At 30.3% G+C, this 24,338-nt stretch overlaps 1 protein-coding gene across 1 annotated transcript; it reads left to right on the top strand.

The window, feature by feature from the left end:
- The first annotated feature begins 1,461 nt into the window (after nucleotides 1-1,461).
- On the top strand, nucleotides 1,462-23,643 carry LOC123291655. Its single transcript, XM_044872018.1, has 7 exons — nucleotides 1,462-1,926; nucleotides 1,981-2,051; nucleotides 2,458-2,471; nucleotides 2,612-3,190; nucleotides 3,250-3,551; nucleotides 3,616-4,361; nucleotides 23,580-23,643. The coding sequence occupies exons 1-7, from the start codon at nucleotides 1,462-1,464 to the stop codon at nucleotides 23,641-23,643; spliced, it is 2,241 nt and encodes a 746-aa protein (XP_044727953.1).
- The last annotated feature ends 695 nt before the right edge of the window (nucleotides 23,644-24,338 follow it).

Raw genomic sequence — 24,338 nt, 5'->3', positions numbered from 1 at the left:
GGGACGTTGACATTAGTCAGCAATTTTAAAGAATATGTTAATTTGACCTTGAAAAATATTGTAATTTGACACTTTATACATGATAAAATTCAAGATACGTGACCGGATGTTAATATTTTTTTTTATTGAGTCAGCATTGTAATATGACACTTGAAATTTACATAATAAAAATACATGTTCAAACTTGTTTGAATGGACTTTGATCTTAAAATAATTTCACACGTGTCAGCAATTTTCAAGAATATGTTAATTTGACCTTGAAAAATATGATATCATCATCTTGTAACAAGTTCAAACTTGTTTGAAATAATTTTACATGTGTCAAAACACGTGACCGGATGTTAATATTTTTTTTTTATTGAATTAGCAATGTAATATGACACTTGAAATTTACATAATAAAAATACATGTTCAAACTTGTTTGAATGGACTTTGATCTTAAAATAATTTTACACGTGTCAGCTATTTTCAATAATATGTTAATTTGACCTTGAAAAATATGATATCATCATCTTGTTACAAGTTCAAACTTCTTTGAAATAATTTTACATGTGTCAAAACACGTGACCGGATGTTAATATTTTTTTTTTTTTATTGAATTAGCAATGTAATATGACACTTGAAATTTACATAATAAAAATACATGTTCAAACTTGTTTGAATGGACTTTGATCTTAAAATAATTTTACACGTGTCAGCTATTTTCAATAATATGTTAATTTGACCTTGAAAAATATGATATCATCATCTTGTAACAAGTTCAAACTTGTTTGAAATAATTTTACATGTGTCAAAACACGTGACCGGATATTAATATTTTTTTATGATTAAGCAATGTAATATGACACTTGAAATTTACATAATAAAAATACATGTTCAAACTTGTTTGAATGGACTTTGATCTTAAAATAATTTTACACGTGTCAGCTATTCTCAAGAATATGTTAATTTGACCTTGAAAAATATGATATCATCATCCTGCTACAAGTTCAAACTTGTTTAAACATGTTCAAACAAGTTTGAACATGTTTAAACTTGTCTGAATTCCAAGAAAAAATAATTAGTTTGAATTACGATTATAAAAATATCAAATTACAACTTTTTTAGTGGTGGGGATAATGCTATAAAAAGTGATGTACGTAGCTGTTGAAGTATCTCTTTGAAATTTACCTTTGCTTCAGTTAGTTTTTTCCGCATATATTTTTTACGTTATTTTTATTATTATTATTATTATTATTATTATTATTATTATTATTATTATTATTATTTTGTTTTTGATATATTTATTATTCTAAACTTAGTCTATATATTTTATACAAAAAACAAATATTACTCAGTTGTAAGTTAACTTTAGTGTTGAACGTTTGGTAACGTATATTTTGCTTAGTATTTGAAAATATAACGGTAAGTGTAAAATTTTTTAAATAATATTGTGAAACTTAAATATAATTTTTTTGAAAGATGGACACCTACGAACAAAATGTTATGCAAACGCTAAACGCGGTACCTCAAGGTGGTAGCACTGATATGATGAAGAAAGTGGAGAGAGCGTTGAGGCTCATCAAGACGGTGGAGGAAGCTGAGCGATGGATGATACTTAATAAGCAGAACATCCGCTTATTCAAAAAGATGTTGATGTTAAAGAAAGAAAATCCTCTGCGTCTTGAAGCTAATATTGGACTTTGTAAATCATACCAGCGGCAACTTCACCGACTGCGATTAGATTTAGTTAAACAAGGTGGTGGAGTCACCAAAAAACAAAATCGACATCTAATCTGGGAGACAATTGAAACCCACCACCAGGGCAGGGTGAAGACTGGTATGATTACAAATTTGGATTATAAAGATCCAAATATATTTTTCAACCGGGCATTTCCAATGTTTAGAAGACACGTTCGGCGTGAGCTAGTGAATCATCCCCTCAAGGTAAGTAAAATTTAAGATTTATAATTTAAATAGTCTAATGAGATTTTATTTCAGGTGTATATTATGTTCACGGGTAATTTCATTAAGCCCACCACCAAAGAGGAGGATTTGAAAACTTTTATAACGCCGGCCAAGGAAATGTATCTGACAACGGACATGCAGGAGTGGTACATTGATCATGTCAAAAACTATTTGTTGAAAAAATTGGAAGAATTCCAGGAACGCGATAGCGGTTGGGCTCTTGACATGATCATAAATATTCGAGTCCACATGAATAAGTACTCTCCGATCACAGCTGGAACATTTTGCGAACTACCATCTGCAATTAAATGTAGAAAAGCTGTGATCAATGTCCAGAATAAAGACCAGCATTGTTTTCTATGGTCGATAATGTCAGCACTTTACCCGGTTGAAAAGCATCCTCATCGTTTAACTAAGTACCCGCACTATAAATATCATTTAAAATATGATGGATTAAAGTTTCCCATGTCTCTGGATCAAATTAATAAATTTGAAAAGATGAACCCGCAGCTATCGATTAACGTGTACGGCTACAAAGTTACGTTTCTACGTGATTTAGAAATTTTCCCTGTACGCGTTAGTTCGAACACTGCGGGGAAGAAAATTCATCTATTGGCTGTGGAGAATGGGAACAGTCACCACTTTTGCTGGATAAAAAATTTAGCAAAGTTGGCTCGATCGGGTGTAACAAAATACAAGAATAAAATTTATTTATGCGATCGATGTCTCAACTATTTTGCTACAGAAGTCAAACTCCAACAGCATTCAGTAAATTGTGGTGAAAAAGAAGCGGTGCGGGTACGAATGCCTGAAACTGATGACGAGCGGTTCGTTGAGTTCAAAGATTTCAACAGCAAGGAACGTGTTGAGTATATGGTGTACGCTGACTTTGAGGCACTATTGGTACCACAACATCATGAAGACATGGAAATGGATCATGGGTCTTATACAAAAAATATTCAAAAACATGTACCCTACAGTGTAGGTTACTATGTTCATTGTACCCATGATCCCAACCAATCGTTTTATAAGGCATACCGTGGTGCTGATTGTGTCAAGTGGTTTGTTCATGAACTGGAACAAGTAGCGTACTCATTAGAGCAAAAAATAAAACACGTTAAACCAATGTATCCGCTCACCGTCGAACAAGAACTGGATTTTATGTCAGCAGAGAAGTGTCACATTTGTGGTAAAGATTTCGTATCCAATTCCATACGTGTTCGCGACCATTCACATCGCACAGGTAATGTAATTTATTTATTATTTTTTAATTTCATCTAATTTTATATTAATCTATTTTAGGTATCTACCGTGGAGCAGCACACCAATTTTGTAATCTGCATTATCAAGATTCAAGGGTGGTACCTGTTGTGATGCACAACTTAAGTGGATACGATTCGCATTTTATTATTGAAGCTCTGCTGACGGAAATCGACGGTCAAGTTGATGTGTTGCCCATCAACAAAGAAAAGTACATCAGTTTCACAAAGCACGTCTCGGACATTCAATTAAGATTCATTGATTCCTTCCGATTTCTCGCAGACAAGTTGGAAAATCTGGCCTCATATTTAGATAATGATAAAAAATCCATTTTACATAAAGAGGTAAATGATAAAATATAATTAATTTTTAATACAGGGTTGTAATTTGTTTTTTAATTTTTTATAGGTCAGTAATGATGAACAATTTCAATTGCTAACGAGAAAAGGTGTATTTCCATATGAATACATGAGTAGCTGGGGACGTCTCCAAGAGACAAAATTACCACCAAAGGAGGCGTTCTACAGTGTGTTAACAGATGAACACATAACGGATGAGGATTATAACCATGCGATACAGGTATGGAACACATTCAATTTACATACACTAGGTGATTATTCAGACCTGTATATGAAAACTGATGTGTTACTACTTGCGGATATTTTTGAAAATTTCCGTAACGCTTGTATTCATAGCTATAGTCTCGATCCTAGTCACTATTACACACTTCCTGGCTACACGTGGAGCGCCATGTTGAAATACACCAATATCAAATTGGAATTGTTCACGGATATTGATGACTTGTTGTTTATCGAGAAAGGAATCAGAGGCGGTGTAAGTCAATGTTCTAATCGCTATGCTAAGGCAAACAATAAGTACATGGAAGAGGGGTATGATAAAACTCAAGAAGATGTCTACCTTATGTATTACGATGTGGTGAACCTATATGGTGCAGCAATGTGTGGATACCTACCAACAGGAAATTTTAAGTGGGTCGACACACCAAACATCGAGGATGTTGCAGATGATTCACCAGTCGGGTACATTTTAGAAGTAGACCTTGAAATACCCCAACATCTACATGATAACTTTAGCGATTTACCGCCATGTCCGGAGACAACGAAACCACCTGGATCAAAACAAAAATATCTTCTGTCAACCCTTTACAATAAGACCAACTATGTCGTGCACTACAGGAATTTAAAACTGTATACACAACTCGGTGTTAAGGTAACAAAATACCACCGTGTGTTACAATTCGATCAATCTGCATGGTTGAAACCATATATTGATTTCAATACCGAGATGCGCAAGAACGCCTCAAATGAGTTTGAAAAAGCATTATTCAAACTCATGATTAATGCCATCTTCGGTAAAACCATGGAGAATGTGAGGAAACATCGGGTTGTGTACATACGAAAAAATTGGGATGGAAAACATGGTGTGAAGAAATTAATTGCCAATCCCAATTTTCACAGTATGATGGTGCTCGACAATGACGTCAGTATTGTTGAAATGAAAAAATCACAGATACGTTTCAACAAACCCATCTACATAGGCTTCACAATTTTAGACATATCGAAAACGTTTGTGTATGACTTCCACTACAACTACATGTACCAACGGTACAACCCCACAAATGTCAGGTTATTATACACAGACACCGATAGTCTAATTTATAGCGTGAAAAATACTGACGTCTATGAGGTCATGAAACAGGATATTAATCGTTTTGATACGGCTGACTATGCACCCGACAACATCTATGGTATGCCACTACGTAATAAGAAAGTCAAGGGTTTAATGTCCGATGAAAATAATGGTGATGTTATGCTAGAATTTGTCGGATTACGTAGCAAAATGTATGCTATTCGGGTGCAAAATAAAAAAGAGACTAAACGATCCAAGGGTCTCAAGAAGTCAGCTATCCGAAAACTTACTTTTGAGGACTATAAGCGGTGTTTGCTTGAGAACCGTAACTTTTACCATGTTCAGCAAAGCATCCAATCCAAGCGACACCGCTTACATACCATCAAACAGCAGAAAGTGGGCTTATCACCATTTGACCAAAAACGATACATTACTCACAATTCATGTGAAACAAAACCATGGGGCCACTATAGCATTATTTGTTGAGTGTAAGTATTTTATATTTTTTGTTTTTAATATTTAGCTAATTTTTGCTGTTGTTTCAGAAATGTGTCCTGCTGTTGTGATGATCCTCAAAGTGGTTCGGTATTGTGATAGGTGTACAAACAATTGATAGAGTAGTGCGCATGAACAATTGATAGAGTAGTGGTGGGGGTGTAAAAAAAAAACTGATAGTTAGGTAGAATTATTGTAGAAAACAATTTAGTGTTAGTTTAAACATACAAAATGCAAGACTTTAGTAATCATAATAGTGATAACAACTGTATTGTTAATATGATTAAAGATAATTGTAGTTTAAGTACTTTAAACAATGTGTTAACAAAGTATTTTAAAACATTGGTTAATATGGCAATTAAATGTGGTCGACCGGAAACTTTAAACTACCTTATTGATAAGGTAGAACAAATGGACTTAGAAGTGAAATTTTCCCCATCATCAGACGATGAAGACAAACAAATTTGGAACTGGATTTTAAAAAATATCCACTCTGGACAAAAAGATGGAATTGTAGGACTATCCATTTTTGAACAATCTTACTACAGTGTATTTACATCAGACGAGTTATCCGACTATGTTCAAGTGAAAGAAATAATTGAAAATTATCTTATGAAGAAAGATAATGATGATGATGATGATGATGATGACAATGGACACTTTTCAGAATAATAATTATAATGTATTTTCGATAATTTATAAATATATATTTTTTAAATATTATTATAATACAACTCTGTTTTTATACTTTTCAGAATAATAATTATAATGTATTTTCAATAATTTATAAATATATATTTTTTAAATATTATTATAATACAACTCTGTTTTTATATGTTATAGATAAAATTTTACAATAAAAATAATATTTTTACAATGTGATATTTTTTATTTTTTTTTTTTTTATAAAACACAAATATGTTCGCAAAAACGGTCCACTATGACAAATTTTTTATTGTTACAAGTATGTTCATAAAAACGGTCCACTATAAAATAAGACTTTTTTGTCAATATATGAACCCTTTATATCTTCGTTGGTGCTATCCTTCAATAAATATACAGGTCTCTTTCTAAACAGGTCTGTATCTAAACAGGTCTGTATCTAAACAGGTCTCTTTCTAAACAGGTCTGTTTCTAAACAGGTCTCTTTCTAAACAGGTCTCTTTCTAAACAGGTCTGTTTCTAAACAGGTCTCTTTCTAAACAGGTCTGTATCTAAACAGGTCTCTTTCTAAACAGGTCTCTTTCTAAACAGGTCTGTTTCTAGACAGGTCTCTTTCTAAACAGGTCTGTTTCTAAACAGGTCTCTTTCTAAACAGGTCTGTATCTAAACAGGTCTCTTTCTAAACAGGTCTGTTTCTAAACAGGTCAAAACCAGTATTAAACAGTTTTTTTTCAACCTAGTATTGAAAACTTATGAAAAAAAAATATTAATTCCAATAGTGATCGTAATATAATAATTGATAAATTAAGAAGACTACATTCTACAAACATGAGAAGAGAAATACTATCTATAATCCATTACTTGAAGAAAACAAATATAATTAAATAACAAGTTTATAATAACTTTATCAAAAATTAAAAAGCCGGAGTAAAATCGGTGAAAGCCGGAGTAAAACCGGAGTAAAATCGGCGAAAGTCGGAGTAAAACCGGAGTAAAATCGGCGAAAGTCGGAGTAAAATCGGTGAAAGCCGGAGTAAAACCGGAGTAAAATCGGTGAAAGTCGGAGTAAAACCGGAGTAAAATCGGCGAAAGTCGGAGTAAAACCGGAGTAAAATCGGCGAAAGTCGGAGTAAAATCGGCGAAAGCCGGAGTAAAACCGGAGTAAAATCGGCGAAAGTCGGAGCAAAATCGATGAAAACCGGAGTAAAATCGGCGAAAATCGGAGTAAAATCGATGAAAACCTGTTTAATACTGGTCTGTATCTGTTTAATACTGGGCTGTTGCTGTTTAATACTGGTTTTGACCTGTTTAATACTGGTCTGTATCTGTTTAATACTGGTTTTAACCTGTTTAATACTGGTTTTGACCTGTTTAATACTGGTTTTGACCTGTTTAATACTGGTCTGTATCTGTTTAATACTGGTTTTAACCTGTTTAATACTGGTTTTGACCTGTTTAATACTGGTTTTAACCTGTTTAATACTGGTTTTGACCTGTTTAATACTGGCTTTGACCTGTTTAATACTGGTCTGTATCTGTTTAATACTGGTTTTAACCTGTTTAATACTGGTCTGTATCTGTTTAATACTGGTTTTTAACCTGTTTAATACTGGTTTTAACCTGTTTAATACTGGTTTTAACCTGTTTAATACTGGTCTGTATCTGTTTAATACTGGTTTTAACCTGTTTAATACTGGTCTGTATCTGTTTAATACTGGTTTTGACCTGTTTAATACTGGTCTGTATCTGTTTAATACTGGTTTTGACCTGTTTAATACTGGTCTGTTTAGAAAGAGGTTTTCAAATCTAACAAGCATCATCAATCAACCCATATATATATGCTCTTTATATGGAATATAATAAATCAACTTGTACTATAGATTAGATAAAAAAATTTTATTTAAAAAATTATAATTTTATATTAAAACAAAATACATAATCATCTAATTTTTTAATATTATTTATACTTAAAGTGTCAAATTACAATATTTTTCAAGGTTAGAATACATAGATGTCCACAATCGTAATATTAAAACTGTGATTGCAAAATAATATTGAATGTCACATCAGTTAAAATATTTAATTATTTCCTATGATGGCTTTAAGTTACCAAAGCTTGCAGTTTATACTTTTTATATACCGTACAGTGTGTAACACTATTTTTGGATACATCATGGTTGATAATTCCTGTTTCATATTTATATGATCTTTTAGGTAGGGTGTCACACATAAAAACACCACAAAAATACGGAATTTTAAATTGTTTAGCATACGCATGTAGATCTATATCGTAAAGTGCTCTGGGTTGTATTGAAATTTTAGTCTTAGTTACATTGCATTTTCATAAACAACAACCTGCTCTGAGTGTTTATTACCAGAAAATACAGACACACAAACATATCATGGTCGTCTATTTTCAGATTCACTATGAACAATAATATGTGGCCCTAGTGGTTGTGGTAAAACCAATGTTATGTTGAATTTAATTTATGATGAAAACGGTTTACGCTTTGAAAACATTTATGTGTACAGTAAATCTGTTTACCAACCGAGATATCAATTACTAGAAGAGACTTTAAAATTAGTGGAAGGGGTTGGCTATTTTTCCACTTAGTGATACTAGTGAAATTCCTAGTCTGAATGAAGCTCGAGAAAAAAGTCTTTTCATTTTTGATGATGTGAGCTGTCATTCACAACAGAGAAGTAGAGAATACTTTAGTATGGATCGTCATCGAAAAATTGATTGTTTCTACCTATGTCAGAGCTACGCACGTGTTCTAAAGCATAACATAAGGGGCAATGTTAATTGCTTGGTGCTATTCAAAACGGATGAAATGAATCTAAAACACATATTCTACAATCATGTCGGCTCTGATATGAATTTTCAAAAATTTCATGATTTATATCGACATTGTTGGAGTTCACCAAATGGATTTGTTGTAATAATGAAAAATTTCTCTATGAATGCAGGTCGTTATAGGAATGGATTTGATGAATTTATTGAACTGTAGTGTCACCAATACTTTGTGTGTTTTTTCAGATTCATAATAATAATTTTTTTCTGTAAATTTTTTTAAAATGTAAATTTTAATCATTAATAAATAAAAAAAAAAATATTTATAAGATTTTTATTAAATAAAACCTTTATTCTAATCTCACACGTGTAAAATTATTTTAAGATCTAATGCGATTCAAACAAGTTTAAACATGTTCAAACAAGTTTGAACATGTATTTTTATTCAAACAAGTTTGAACTTGTAACAGGATGATGATATCATATTTTTCAAGGCCAAATTAACATATTCTTGAAAATTGCTGACACGTGTGAAATTATTTTAAGATCAAAGTCCATTCAAACAAGTTTGAACATGTATTTTTATTATGTAAATTTCAAGTGTCATATTACATTGCTTAATCATAAAAAAATATTAATATCCGGTCACGTGTTTTGACACATGTAAAATTATTTCAAACAAGTTTGAACTTGTTACAAGATGATGATATCATATTTTTCAAGGTCAAATCTATTTCAACATATTCTTGAAAATTGCTGACTCATAATATTCTTTTCTTGGAATTCAGATTTGCAAATTATTATCTAACACGTTCAAGTGTCATATTACATTGCTTAATCATAAAAAAATATTAGCATCCGGTCACGTGTAAAATTATTTTAAGTCGATTAAAACAAGTTTGAACTTGTAACAGGATGATGATATCATATTTTTCAAGGTTAGATGTTATCTATTTCAACATAAAAAAAAATAAACATCCGGTCACGTGTCTTGAATTTTATCATGTATATTTAAAGTGTCAAATTACAATATTTTTCAAGGTTAGATGTTATCTATTTCAACATATTCTTGAGAATTCTCTTTCTCCTGTCCCGTTAGATTTGGATATGAACCAGATATGAACTGAGAAATCAGAGTATTAAAGCAGATATAAAAACAATTTTATTAAAAAAATTGAAAAAATCAGAGTATTAAAGCAGTTATCAAATCAATTTTGTTAAAAAACTTATAAAATCGGAGTAGTTTTTAACAAAAACTTATAAAATCGGAGTAGTTACCAGAAATATTCACCATTCACGAGGTGAAACTTACAAACCCAAGAACATATTTATTGAAGGATTACAACAACGAAGATATAAAGGGTGGTTTCTATGCTGAAGAATTACAAAAAGTTCACGATCCAAACATTTATTTAGTGGAAAAAGTCTTAGCTAAACATGGATCTAACGTTAAAGTCAGGTGGTTAGGGTTCGACTCTTTACATGATTCATATATTGATAAAAAAAAAGTCTCCTTTTATAGTGGAAAGTTTTTGTGAACATACTTGTAACAAAAAAATTTTGTCATAGTGGACCGCTTTTGTGAACATATTTGTGTTTTAAAAAAGGAAATGTATTTTTTAATATGAATATATATTAGACTAGGTTCATGAAATTTTATTGAAGCAATTTTTAACTAACACAAAACAATATAAAAATATTGTTGTAATACAAATGTTTTTTGATTCATGTTTATTACTCAAAATTACTTGATGGTGCGAATATAATTATCACAAACAAGGTGTATTTATAACCTGAAAATAAGGTGGTGAGGTCATTTCATAGATAAAACAAAACAATGATTAATTAAATTATAGGTGTTTTTTATTGTAAATACAAACACATTTTTAAAAAAAACTTATCATAGACAATTACATTCATGTTTTTATTTCTATATACAATCATGATCATCACTATTTCTTCCACAATCACATCTGTCAATTTCATTACAATTTGTAGCACATATCCATGGCTCGAACCATTTCGGTATATTTCCACCATCCATTTGTTGGTATAGCATTCTACAGAGAATTTTAGGATCTATTTGTTCATACCATAAAAACATTCTCTCATCATGTCTAGCACTATCACCAATCCATTGTTTTCGGCGAATATCGTATGTACCCCAATTTTTTCTCAAGTTACTTCCATGAGTAAGATCATCACAACATTCATTTAGTAATATTTCAAACTGATTGAAATCTCTTTTAAAGTAGTTGAACTTTTTCGCATAATTTACAAATAAGATTGCATCCAAACAATTTCTTACTATGAATGCAGCAATATGAAAGCAATCATCAACTTCTAAATAAGAATACCGTAATGTGTCGATTAACTTTGTAGGTATACTCCAACGACATGCCTCCATAAGTTGATAAAATTCCATCTATAAAAATATTTGGCTACAATTTTCTAAACAGATCTTATCAAACAATACTCACATTAAAATATTCTGGGTAAATCATCTCCAAATTTTGAAACAGATCAATATGATTTTGTAACGACATTGTACCCCATAATTGTAATGAATTAAAATAAACACCATTTTTTACAAAAATATCCATAATTTATTTAGTATTATTTTTTTTTTAAAATATCAAAAACATAAACTTTACAATTTTTTTATAACAATAACAATAAAATATATATATCTTGCAGTAATAAAATTCAATATAGGAATGATTTGTTAAAAATTTTGATGTTCTTGAACATAGTCATCATCATCATCATCACCATCGTCTTCGAATAGGCGCAGTCTCAGTTGGTGACTTCTTCCAATTTTCTCCTCCACCCTCAAATACCCCGGTTTTGTGTTAAATAATTTAATCATGTTGTCCGTCAACACCGCAAACCTAGATGGTAGAAAAACTCCCTCGTTTTCTGTACCATCTAGGCTTATATCCAGTAAAACTTTTATTGATGGCCCATGTATCGTTAGAATCCGCTCCATTTTTAGTATTTTTAATTTTTTTTTCAGTGGCAAGTCGTCCATTTTTATGCATGGTCGCACTAAACAACTATCTAATAATTTTAATTCTGCTCTATTCATTTTGATTAATATTATGAATATTTAATGAAAACTGATGTTACCGTAATGTCGAGCGCCTTTTTTATATGATTACCACCACTCCAAAAATCCCCCCCACCAGCAGAAATTATTATCTAACATGCGTAAAATTATTTTAAGATCTAATGCGATTCAAACAAGTTTAAACATGTTCAAACAAGTTTGAACATGTATTTTTATTCAAACAAGTTTGAACTTGTAACAGGATGATGATATCATATTTTTCAAGGTCAAATCTATTTCAACATATTTTTGAGAATAGCTGACACATGTAAAATTATTTTAAGATCAAAGTCCATTCAAACAAGTTTGAACATGTATTTTTATTATGTAAATTTCAAGTGTCATATTACATTGCTTAATCATAAAAAAATATTAATATCCGGTCACGTGTTTTGACACATGTAAAATTATTTCAAACAAGTTTGAACTTGTTACAAGATGATGATATCATATTTTTCAAGGTCAAATTAACATATTATTGAAAATAGCTGACACGTGTAAAATTATTTTAAGATCAAAGTCCATTCAAACAAGTTTGAACATGTATTTTTATTATGTAAATTTCAAGTGTCATATTACATTGCTAATTCAATAAAAAAAAAATATTAACATCCGGTCACGTGTTTTGACACATGTAAAATTATTTCAAACAAGTTTGAACTTGTTACAAGATGATGATATCATATTTTTCAAGGTCAAATTAACATATTCTTGAAAATTGCTGACACGTGTGAAATTATTTTAAGATCAAAGTCCATTCAAACAAGTTTGAACATGTATTTTTATTATGTAAATTTCAGGTGTCATATTACAATGCTGACTCAATAAAAAAAAAATATTAACATCCGGTCACGTATCTTGAATTTTATCATGTATAAAGTGTCAAATTACAATATTTTTCAAGGTCAAATTAACATATTCTTTAAAATTGCTGACTAATGTCAACGTCCCGCCCCCCGTTCACTCTCCGCCACTATTGGTTAAAGCCAATGACGTCATCAATGCTTAGGCAGCCATTATTCTCCTCCACCACACCTCCCGACGCCATCTTGATTTTTACAGCGCTACTATTGGTCAATGACGTCCCCCCTCCAACTTCGCATTCAACCGAGGTTTGCCCTTTTTGGAAAAGTGTACCATCCAACCGGGCTGAAAGTGGGCTCGATTATCTAACGTCCAATTCCCGCCCCCCTTTAACCCCCACTTCCAAAACCACGCCCACCACTTTAAGCCCCACTTCCGCCAAGAAACACACTAACGCTCTGTCAGCCACACCCCACCACACCTCCCAACGCCATCTTGATTTACTATTGGTCAATGACGTCATCTATCCCCTCCAACTTCCGAGGTTTCCAACATTCACCTAGGTTTGCCCTTTTTTGAAAAGTGTACCATCCGGGGTTACTTGAGGTCAAACTGGCCCAGGATCCCTGTGACTCTTCTACTTCTAGAATACAGGCTCGTTTTCGTAGGCGTTGATACATAAGAGAGCATAGATAGGCAATTGATGCGGGTTTGTCCGGGCAAGTTGTTCACCGATTTTGCAAATAAAAAAGTTTGTATGTTACTCGAGATTACTGATAAATCATTCACCTTCATGTCCCATTCAGAATTACACATAAAAGTGGGTAAAAATTGTTTTTTGATGCTGAAATAAGCAATCACAATCGTAAATTGCTTGAAACTTCCACTACAAATTTTGAAAATCTGTAGGTAAAAACATCGATTATTACTATAGCCTAGGAGCCTCTTCAAGGAGTCGATATCCCGTCCTTGCCTATTAGCTACACATAGTTTTTATTTGCAAAAATTCCCAAAATAACCTTCATAAACGCTATAGAAAATTAGAGACTCAAAAATAATTGTCAGCAAAGGATTTTATGTTTTACTCCTACCATTACGAGGTAGAAGAATATGTGGAGCCTAAAAAAAAAATTTACAATTTTTTTTCTTAGCCTAGTTGTACTAATTAGCTCAGTTGGTTAAGGCGTAACCAATTCCGTCCGCGATATGCATAGGCTAGCGGGTTCGAATCTCGGCGTCGCAACAAAATTAATTTAATTAATAGTTGTGATGGGCTGGTGTAGTGCATGGTATATGCATGAAAGATGTGTATACTCAATGTCAAAAAAAATGCTCGTTTTAAAACATTCTACGTGTTACTATTATAACATAACATATGATGAGTACGCTTAGAATGTTTTAACTGTGGCATTTTTTTTGACAGTGAGTATACTTTGCCTCTGAAATTGAGTAGCTGATAAATAAAATTATCAGCGAAAAGGTGATAAAACACATATATGTTATCACAATGGGCTCTATAGCCTAAGTGTGTCCTTCGTGGACAGCCAATATAACCTAGCATAGTTGTAATAGTTTATTATTCTAAAAGATCAAATCAGAATAATCCTTTTTATACTTCGGGTATAATCGCTTTTAAACAAATTTTAATCTTTTAAAATACACAATTTATTCTCATTTCTATAAAAATAAAAAATAAAATAACAACTTTTCTCAAACTGTTAGTAAGATTTTGTGTTAAAAAGAACACAAAAAGCACGAAAAACATAACAACAAACACTAAACATATTAAAATTGTAATTTATGTAACAATAAAAAATTTTCGAACGGAGCTTGTGCTCCTATGTAGGTGTAGTTTTAGCTTAAAGCTGAATCTATTGTCGTTATTGTAATGTAGGTATTTGATCGTTCCTAGTCATATTACTTTTATGCTATAGTATATATTTGTTGTTAAAGCCTATTAAAACGTAACCTATAACTTTTTCATGTGTGTACGTACCTATTATATTATTGTTTTTGTTGTCGGTGCGATCATAAAATTTTGAAGATACATTCACATTATGTGTACACCAGTATTGTTTACCAACAGGGAGTTTGTACAAAATTAAAGAAGTCATTCTATAAATCAACAGTGATTCTTTTTCTCTAGCAGAGAACTCCTGAGGAAACTTCACAAAGAGAATATAAGAGCAGTACGTTCTTCATGTTAATTATATTTTTACAATAACTGTATTTACTGAAAAAAATTAACAATCTAGAGAAACTCAAAAGCCCAGAGTAGGCAGAAATAACTAGCTAATAAATTGAAAATATAATGATTGTTTGCAACCTTTCGGAGAAAATGCGACATAAAAATATGCCATTAATATCTACATTAAATGGAAATAAAACGGAAAAATGCTTTAACCAAAAGTTGTCAAGGGCAATAGATGACATTTGCTTATCATTTGCCTGTGTTTATGACTTTGACCTACAATTATTGATAAACTTTAAACGTATTTTCTTTCGAATCAAAGCAATCATGACATATTTTTATGTAGCATTTCCTCTAAAAGCTAACGTTTTTCAAAAAAAAGTTTTAAGCAATTAAAAAATTTTTGTTTTGTTAGGATAAGGTTTTTTATTTAAGATTTTATTCTATATCGTACCCAGGGTTCGAAAATATCCGATATTTATTATAAATATCAAAATATCCGATATTTATTATAAATATCAAAATATCGGATATTTTTGATATATATCCGATATATATCCGATATATATCCGATATATATCAAAATTTTGATATTTAAAAAAACTAAATTGTTTTAAAGGTTTTATTTACTTAGGCGCTTCAAATCAGACAAATGAAACCAAAACATAAAATATTCTTCTAGATCAGGCAAAATTAATTAAAAATAATAAAATTTTTAGAAATAAAAATGAATTTTAAAACAAAAAACAATTTTATAAATTGTTATCAGTCAATGGTCATACCTACACTTAGGCAACAAAACAATAGACATTACAAATAATAACTCTAGAGTATAATCAGTCATTTAATTATCAAATCAGTCATCAGTCATTCGTAATAAACTGTTAATTATCAAATAAAAAAAAAAAATGTCGTTTCATAATTGTGCTTGGTTTGACTGCAAGGAAGATAAAGCTAGATCATCTTCCGATTTTGAATCTTACTTAAACTCACTCTTTAGTAACGAACTTTTTCTGACACGACACGATTTGAGCTTAGTATTAGTAGGTTTTAACTCTACTCCAATGCCATCAAAATTTGGCAAGTAGAAATACGGTAACAAACGCCAAAAATTACTAAATAATATTAAATTTTTTAAAATCATTTTTGTATTGATATATATCATAAAAATTCACGTGATAAATATCGGATATATATATCAAGATATATATCCATTGATATATATCCTCGAACCTTGATCGTACCGTTTAGAATCTAAATTGGCTATTATAAAAAACCCGAAGAACTAGGTCCAATAAGATGTCAGAACATGATGCCTACAATCAAACTCTGCAACTTTTGATTAAGATATTTTTTGATTGGTTACAACTACAGAATGAGATATTTAGCTGAATAGATTAAATAGCCCACCCTGTATGACCAAGAAGAGGTAAAATATGTTTATGCGAAAAACTTACCATTTCTATTGATCATTGCGCTTGAACACTTTGTTCAAGATAGCCAAAAACGTTAGAAAATAATAGTTTTTCTATGCCGGCTAAGATACAGTCGAGATAAAGGTGAAAAAAGTATAAATTTCGAAGAAATGGGAACTGCTATAGATTTAGCAAAACGTCTAGAAAAGAGGTGACCATCTTACAACAATTCGGCACACTATTGCACTCTAGTTATTTGTGCTACAGACGTTTGTTTATCTCGCACAGATGCAATGTTCGAATTTCAGTTTCGATTCGTACGTATAGGTAGATAATATTAACACTAAAATAGTGGAGTATAGCCAATAGCACTAATGAATTTTGCCGAGTTAAAGATTCATAGTCAATGGGATAAGCTTTGTTGAATATTTTGCACACATACAACTTGTTCGAGAGCCTACAATAAATGGAAAAGACATTTTTACAAACTTGCAGTTTTTTTCGGTTTTGGAGAGTAGCACATACCGCCAAGAAAAATAGATATTGTACTATTATTATATTGGTTTTAAAGATATTATTCTGCATTCAATAATTGACAAACTTACAATAGCTTCAAATAATATCAACAACCCTTGAAACTAAAAACATCAATTTGAAAAGGAGGAACGACTGACTTCTTATTCATCATACATTATTACATATAAAATATATATCAAAGCAATAACAATATAAAATACTGTTTTATAGGTTTTATTTTAGGAGTTTAGAAGGAGTTTTAGAGCAAAGCTATGAATGAAAGTTACTACCACATACTCCGAAATGTTACCTATTAAGAATTTTCTATTTATTATGTAGCGTGCATCCGTTATATGTCAGTTAATTGTCATAGTTAATAATTGTCATTTTTTATCTATACCTGCATTGGTAATTTTTATAATTAATTATAATTTTGGTCATACAGAAATTATTTATTAAATAATCATGCAGTTTTTATCCAAAAACGCATATTATTTCTTCAAAACTTCGCCTTCCACCCTATGAAATTTACCCAACCCTACGGAATTGATTGCTTTTTCACATAATATATTATATTTAAATCGATTTTCGGCCTATTATTTGGCGGAGAGCGGTTTTTGTATCTCTGTTTCAAATAATATCGATTCAACGAATATTTATTATACCCCACACGGAGCGATTTACAGAATATTGCCGAAAGCGCATTGAGGTATCAAAAATTTGACATTTACTTGATGCCATTAGTCCAGATATGGAATTTGTTCAACCTTTTTGTTGACAATTTCAAATCCCTCATCCCTAGCATTGACATCTATATCACTGACATTAACAATCTCAATTATGCCCATTCATATATATGAGTAAAACAATTCAATTTTAATATCCATTTTAGTTTTGAAGATAGTAAACATGGTTAAGAAAAAAGGGCACTATTTAGACCTAGAAACATAGGAAAGACCCATAATTTTCTGAATAAAAAGAATTTTGCTTGCAGTAACTTTCGAAATTCACTATGAAAAGGACAGGATGTCTTGAAATAAGTAAATAATAAATAAATAAAACGAGACATTTAAATAGTGAGGGAGATTTTAAGAGAAAAAATAAACCATAAAATTTCAATTTCAATAATATGCATCGAGAAATTAACAAATTTCAAAAAATTAACGGAGCTGCATCTTGTTAAGGATACACCGCATCCAAACTCCAAACACTATTAATGAACTTTGAAATTGTAGTTGAATTGCTGGTATGCTCTTGTCTATATTAATCTGTATAATAAAACGTTATTTCGAAACAGGAAAATCTTAAAATCAATTTTTGGATTTGACCAGACAGATAATAGGTACAACCGATAGACAGGATTTATTAAATGGAAAACTATGACATTAGATATAATTTGATTTTAATGCTTTAATGTTTTTACAATTTTATTATTATTATACTAAAAAATATTCCATACATACACCCGCCTGCTATTCATCTCTTATACTATTAAAGTCTACGTTGTACTCTTTACTCGCTACACACACAATACTTTTACTATTTGATTTTTAAAAAACAAGAACAACAAAAACAATAGTTTTATATTCCGATTCCGACATCATTATTATTATTTATGATGGAATTACAATATTTAAATTCCATTTACGTTTACGAAAGGATTAGGTACTTGTTACTTATTGAAAATAATTTCTATAGGTCCCAAAAAAATATAGAGAGATTAAGAAAAAACTCATTTATCGTAAAAGTGTGCTTTACTATTCACATCCCATGCTTTTTTACGAAAAATTTTCTTTCTTTATTATTATTCTATTTTATTTTTTGTAACTTATAGAAATTATTTTGTACTTTTTACTTCAGCTAATTGCAAATCGTGTTTTTTTAGTTTTAATAGCCTTTATATATTTAATAAATGTCAAGGTATACTGATTTTAATCCCAAGTTTGTAAAGCTAAGAAATATTTATGATACGAACAAAATTTTGGTACTATTTTTGGTATTTCAACAAATAACTCATTCAATTGTTTCTTTTCATTTTAAACTATTTTATTATAAATTTTTACTTTTTAGTTCAGCTAGCTACAAAAGCGTGTTTTTTACTTTTCTAAACTATTATTTTTTTAATATGATGGAATCTTATCTGCGCTTCCACCATCAAAGGTTTTTTAGTTCACAGTTTGTCATGAAGATCCTGATCAGGATAATAGGACAAAATTAATTAACTTATTGTATTGTCATCGGTCCTGAATAATTATACGACTTAAAAAAATCTTTTAGAATTTCTAACTCAGAATGTTGTATTCTTCGTAACTAATGCAAGCATAGAAGAAAAACTAAATGCTTTGACGAGCAAACTACGAATGGCTGTAGAAAAATTTGTTTACCATTAAAAACATCGATCGGAAAATTACAAATCCCTTAATTTCAATATAAAAGAAAGTAATAAAAACAATTTCCGCAAAATTAACCCAGTATCCAAAGCAAGAACATATTATATTGGGTTTTTACTCCAAAACAAAAACGTATTAATTTGGGTTGCGATCAGCAATCACAACTATAAAAGGTCCCTTTTAAAACAGGCAACGAAAATATTTGATGAAAACACAGACAATCATAAAACCATTTCCATGGTTTAAAAATAAAAATCATAAAAAACGTATATACATATTTAAATATATATTTGGATAAATTATGATTACATACTGCGACATAAAAAATATTATGATTCGATGCGTTAACCATAAAAAATCATTTTTGTTTTGTACAACCAAAAAAAAAAAAAAAAAACAAAATTATTATCGGTCGTTATTATTATCGCTAGTAAAATTTACATTTTGATATTATATTTATATATTATAAAAACACTATTATCTTGTCTACCCCTGATTGTGTGCTATATCAAAACAATACAAAACGCTTCTACAGGAAGATTGACAATAAACAAGACTATTTTTTGGCAAAGAAAATGTTAATCTCGATCAAATAACCTTTACCTATGGATATTTATTTTTATACCATATGTATATATGAAATATATCAAGGAATACTAAGTTTAGCCCCAAGCTTGAAACGCTTAAAAATATTGATGCTACGAACATAATTTTGGCACCTATAGGTGTTCATAAAATCACCTAATTAGCCCTTTTACGGTTGTCCGTCTGTTGCCACGATAATTCAAAAACGAAAAGAGATATAAAGCAAAAATTTTTATAGCGTGCTTAGGGCGTAACAAGTGAGGTCGAGTTCCTAAATGAGCAATATAGGTCAATTGAAAGTTGGCTTGGTAGGACCCATCTTGTAAACCGTAAGAGATAGTTTAAATGTAAAAAAATGGTCCTTATAGAAACATAAACAATTTTTGTTTGAAACATTTTTTCGTCAACAAAATTGTTTACCCGTGAGTGCGCAAATTATATGGTACGTGTTATATGGGAATGTCAGTTATGTGTGTGTGACATGATATAAGTGGGGCTATCTTTCTTTAATTAAAAATGTTGATTCTACTATTAGATCTTAAAATCTAATTATCCGCGAAGCGTCGGGCTTGTAAGTTAAATCTATCATCCAGATGACACGACTTGTTACACCCTATTTTTAGCAAATTCGCAATGGTGAGAATTATTATTTTTATTTATATTATTTTTGTTTGTATTTAAAAATTGAAAATCAAAGAACGAAATTAACGATGTTCCAGCATGGTATTTGCAGTTTCTATGTTAAAGCACTGGTACAATTTTTTTTTCGACAGAATTTAACGAAAAATTAAATTTAAGAATTTAATAATGCTTACTATTAATTCCCAAAGTTTCAGAAATTTTGACCGTTTAAAATGGGAAATAATTATGCCAACGTCCCAATTTCGATCAATTTACGTCAAAATTAATATCTCGAAAGTGAAAATTAATTTCTAAATTTTTTTTTTAGAATTGTATTGTATAAACATTTTTTTCTACTTTTTCTTCAATATATAATAATATCATAAAAAATAGTTGGAGAGACCGGACATTTTACATGCTTTAAATGGGACATGACCCTCAAAATCGCGAACTTTGTCTTTAAATATCTCGCGATCTAAACGGTCAAAAATTATGAAATTTTAGGAATTCATAAATAAAGCTATTATAAACCCGAGAAAAAAAATTCGGCCAAATCTGTCGAAAAGTGATTTCATGCTGGTACTACCTTAAAAATTTATGCACTTCAGGAATAACTACATAAAAAAGTATTAGTTTGGCACCATAATTGTACCATTAGTCGGCCCTACATAACGATCCAACATGTAAATATAGATTTGTATTGAACTTACTAGCCGAAATGTTATATTTTGTTAAAAAACTTAACATGTCGAAAACTAAAGCTACTACTACGAATGGCGGATTTCTAACAAAAATTTTGCTCGAATTTAATGTGAATTTGTGTTATTCATAATGTCTTATGACTTCAGCTAGATAAAATCTCTCTGTATCATTTTACCAAATCAAATTAGTTCGTTGCCTGCATAATTTCATACCATAAGTGAAAGCTTCATATTTATATTTTGTGGTATACAGTGACATTTTGTTTTGTTTTTGTTTTTTTTAGCGACAATTTTTGTTGCATATTTTATTGCAATAGTGCATTGGTGGCATAACATAATATGATAGCTGATAAAAAACAATGTATTTTCATAATTTTCATTATTGTATAATTTTATCAATAATTTCGAATATATTTAGAATCAAGAAAAATATAAATAAACACCCGCGAGAAGCAGACTCCATCTCTAAAGTCATTTTAAATATTTGCGTAAAGGAGCAAGAAGCGAAGCTTGGATGTTGATAAATGAGTAAATAAAATTTGGTATCAAAAAGGGTTTTAGTGTTTGACAGTTCAAATTCGTTAATGAGAAAAATCGAGAGATAAACAAATTTTGAATTTTTTTCAAAATAAAAAATATTTTTGATTTGATTAGATGCTTTATTTCCGAATTCAAAATTCTTGGCAAACTTAAAATGCAATCTTGCTGCGCTACGAATTTTTGTTTTTCATTTTTTAGTTCAGCCTTTTGCAAAAGCGTGTTTTTGTAGTTTTTTTTTAACTTTTTTTTTTTCTACTTTTAAGTTCAGCTTGCTATAAGAGCGTGTTTTTTAATTTTTTACACTATTATTTATTAGTACATATTATGGAATGTTATCTGCGCTTCCACCATAAAAAATTCAACTTGACATGACAACTTGACTTGACTCTTTTCGTTTTTGAGTTATCGTGATGACAGACGGACAAACGACTGACAGGCAGGCAGGCAACCGGAAATGGACTAATAAGGTGATCTTATGAACACCTATACCAAAATTTTGTTCATAGTATCAATACTTTTAAGCGTTACAAACTTGGGACTAAACTTGGCATACCTTGGTATACTTCATATACATGGTATAAAAAACACCATCTACTTCACAATCTAACCTTTTCGTATCCATTTTTTTTTCAGGTTTCTAAAAAACTAGAATAAAACATATTTTTTTAAATACTCGACTTTCCCATACCTCTTCACATCATAAAGTTTCGTTACTCTCATGTTGTCATTTTTTCGTCATCGAGTTGAAGGGGTTGGTCGATTCTACTTATACTTATACAATAAGTTGGTGGTGATGAACGACAGGGTGGGTCATCAAATATTTCATAGCAGCTTTAATTCAAATCCGGTTGTTATATATTGTGTCATAAAATTTTATATTTCCCCTTCAGTGTTTTACATTTTTTTTTTTTCTATACACATATTTTTTAAATACATTTTTTTAAATCATAAAATTGTATTCATTTTATAGTAATAATAATATTTATGTAAAATATTTTTAATGCATAAAATAAAGGATGGAAATATTTTTCCTTCAATGGATCTAATATACGGAGTAATTAGGACCACCCGTTGACCTGTACATGTTTCCAAAAACCCAAAATGCATCGATAAAAATTAAAATCTCATGTTGGAACATATTTTTAGCTTCCGATTCACACCGCAAATGGTTTATTCAGTTATTTAGAATTATTCTCATAAATCATGGTATATGGAGTGTCCTTTAATTGAGCCTGGAAAATTCTACTGCGAGATAAAGCTCATCAAGGGGAACGAAAAAGGTATTTACCAAATTTCGATATGATGCTAATAAACGCATGATTCTACAACTCAATATAAAATAACATTTGATTTCTCACCTCCTGACTCTAAGTGTTTTGTGATTGAATGATAGATATTTCGGAATATCTCTTAGCTTTAAATTTCTAGAACTGTTTTAAAAATAATTTAAAGATCAATATCTTACTTTCTTAATTGCGTTGCAGGCTTAAAATTCATGGATATTTATTGAAGACGACATATTGAAATTAAACATGGAAATAATTGAATAAACATGGGAAACACGTTTGGTAGGAGACTCTTAAAAATTGCCAGTTTTTAATTACCTTTTTTATTTGAATATCGTTTTCATTAGGTATTTATCAATTTTAAGGATGCTACGTAATTAATCATTTTCCAGACCTTCTTAAAAAAATCCCAAGGAATCAAAATGTTCGTACAGGAAAAGTGGTTAGGCATGACCTTGATAGCAGCTCCTCAAACTTCCAGTCCTTCTGATATGACTGATTACTGATTACTTTTGAAAAATAATAAGTCTCACATTCAAGAGAAATGTGAGAGAAACGGAAGTTAAACCTCATTATTATTATTACTATAAAATTAAATCTGAAAATGTATAGGAAAACTATCGCAATTTTAAAAGACTCGGAGAGCAAATATGGTACTGCACATTTAGATGTATAATGAAGTAGGCATCTTTAGTCTTTTTATTCAATGAAAAAATTAGCTAAGTGTTTAAAGTATAGTTTACATTTTTTTTTTACTTGTGGCGCTGACATCTTGGCGTTAAAGTCGAATAGATGTTGTGAGTGGCTTTCATAATAAACACTTTTTCTTGCAGGAATTATATGTTTACACCCCATATTTCAGCTATACTTCTTATTATATTAACTTTTCATTGTAACCTAAAAATAACAAATAAATTCCCTAGTTAATCGAAAGTGAATATTTTACATTTTTCAAATACACTATTATTATTGTTCGGTCAAATCCTGCAGTATATTATATATGAAAAATGTTTTCTTTATAAATTTAACGTAAACATTAATAACGGGAAAGACGACATTTTCATTACCGTTTTTTCTCCCACAGAATAGACACGCAGAAGGAATTCACATTCATCTATTAAAGTAACAAATGATCAATTTATACAATCTATGAAAGAAAAAAAAATATGGAAAACTTTTAAATCGAAAAATTATTCTAAAGTATAACTTTTCTTCTGTAAGATCCATTTGAATGGCAAGGGAAACGAATGTTGATGTTTGTATTCAATAGAATAATTAATCGAATTTTTACAAAAAATATTTATTAAAAAAAATTTTTTTTTTCGTTTTTATACCTTTTTTTAAAAAAAAAATGAAAAATGTAACAAATCT

The sequence above is a fragment of the Chrysoperla carnea genome, chromosome 1 (assembly GCF_905475395.1).
Source record: "Chrysoperla carnea chromosome 1, inChrCarn1.1, whole genome shotgun sequence".
Taxonomy (NCBI): Eukaryota; Metazoa; Arthropoda; class Insecta; order Neuroptera; family Chrysopidae; genus Chrysoperla; species Chrysoperla carnea.
Note: the sequence above shows the minus strand (reverse complement) of the source record. Positions and strands in the feature narration are given on the sequence as shown.

What these genes read in the sequence shown, in the direction of transcription:
- LOC123291655 (XM_044872018.1), top strand. Translation starts at nt 1,462, where the DNA reads ATGGACACCTACGAACAAAATGTTATGCAAACGCTAAACGCGGTACCT. An exon ending in TAGTGAATCATCCCCTCAAG is followed by an intron (nt 1,927 to 1,980) that starts GTAAGTAAAATT and finishes ATTTTATTTCAG; the next exon opens with GTGTATATTATGTTCACGGG. An exon ending in AATCCATTTTACATAAAGAG is followed by an intron (nt 3,552 to 3,615) that starts GTAAATGATAAA and finishes AATTTTTTATAG; the next exon opens with GTCAGTAATGATGAACAATT.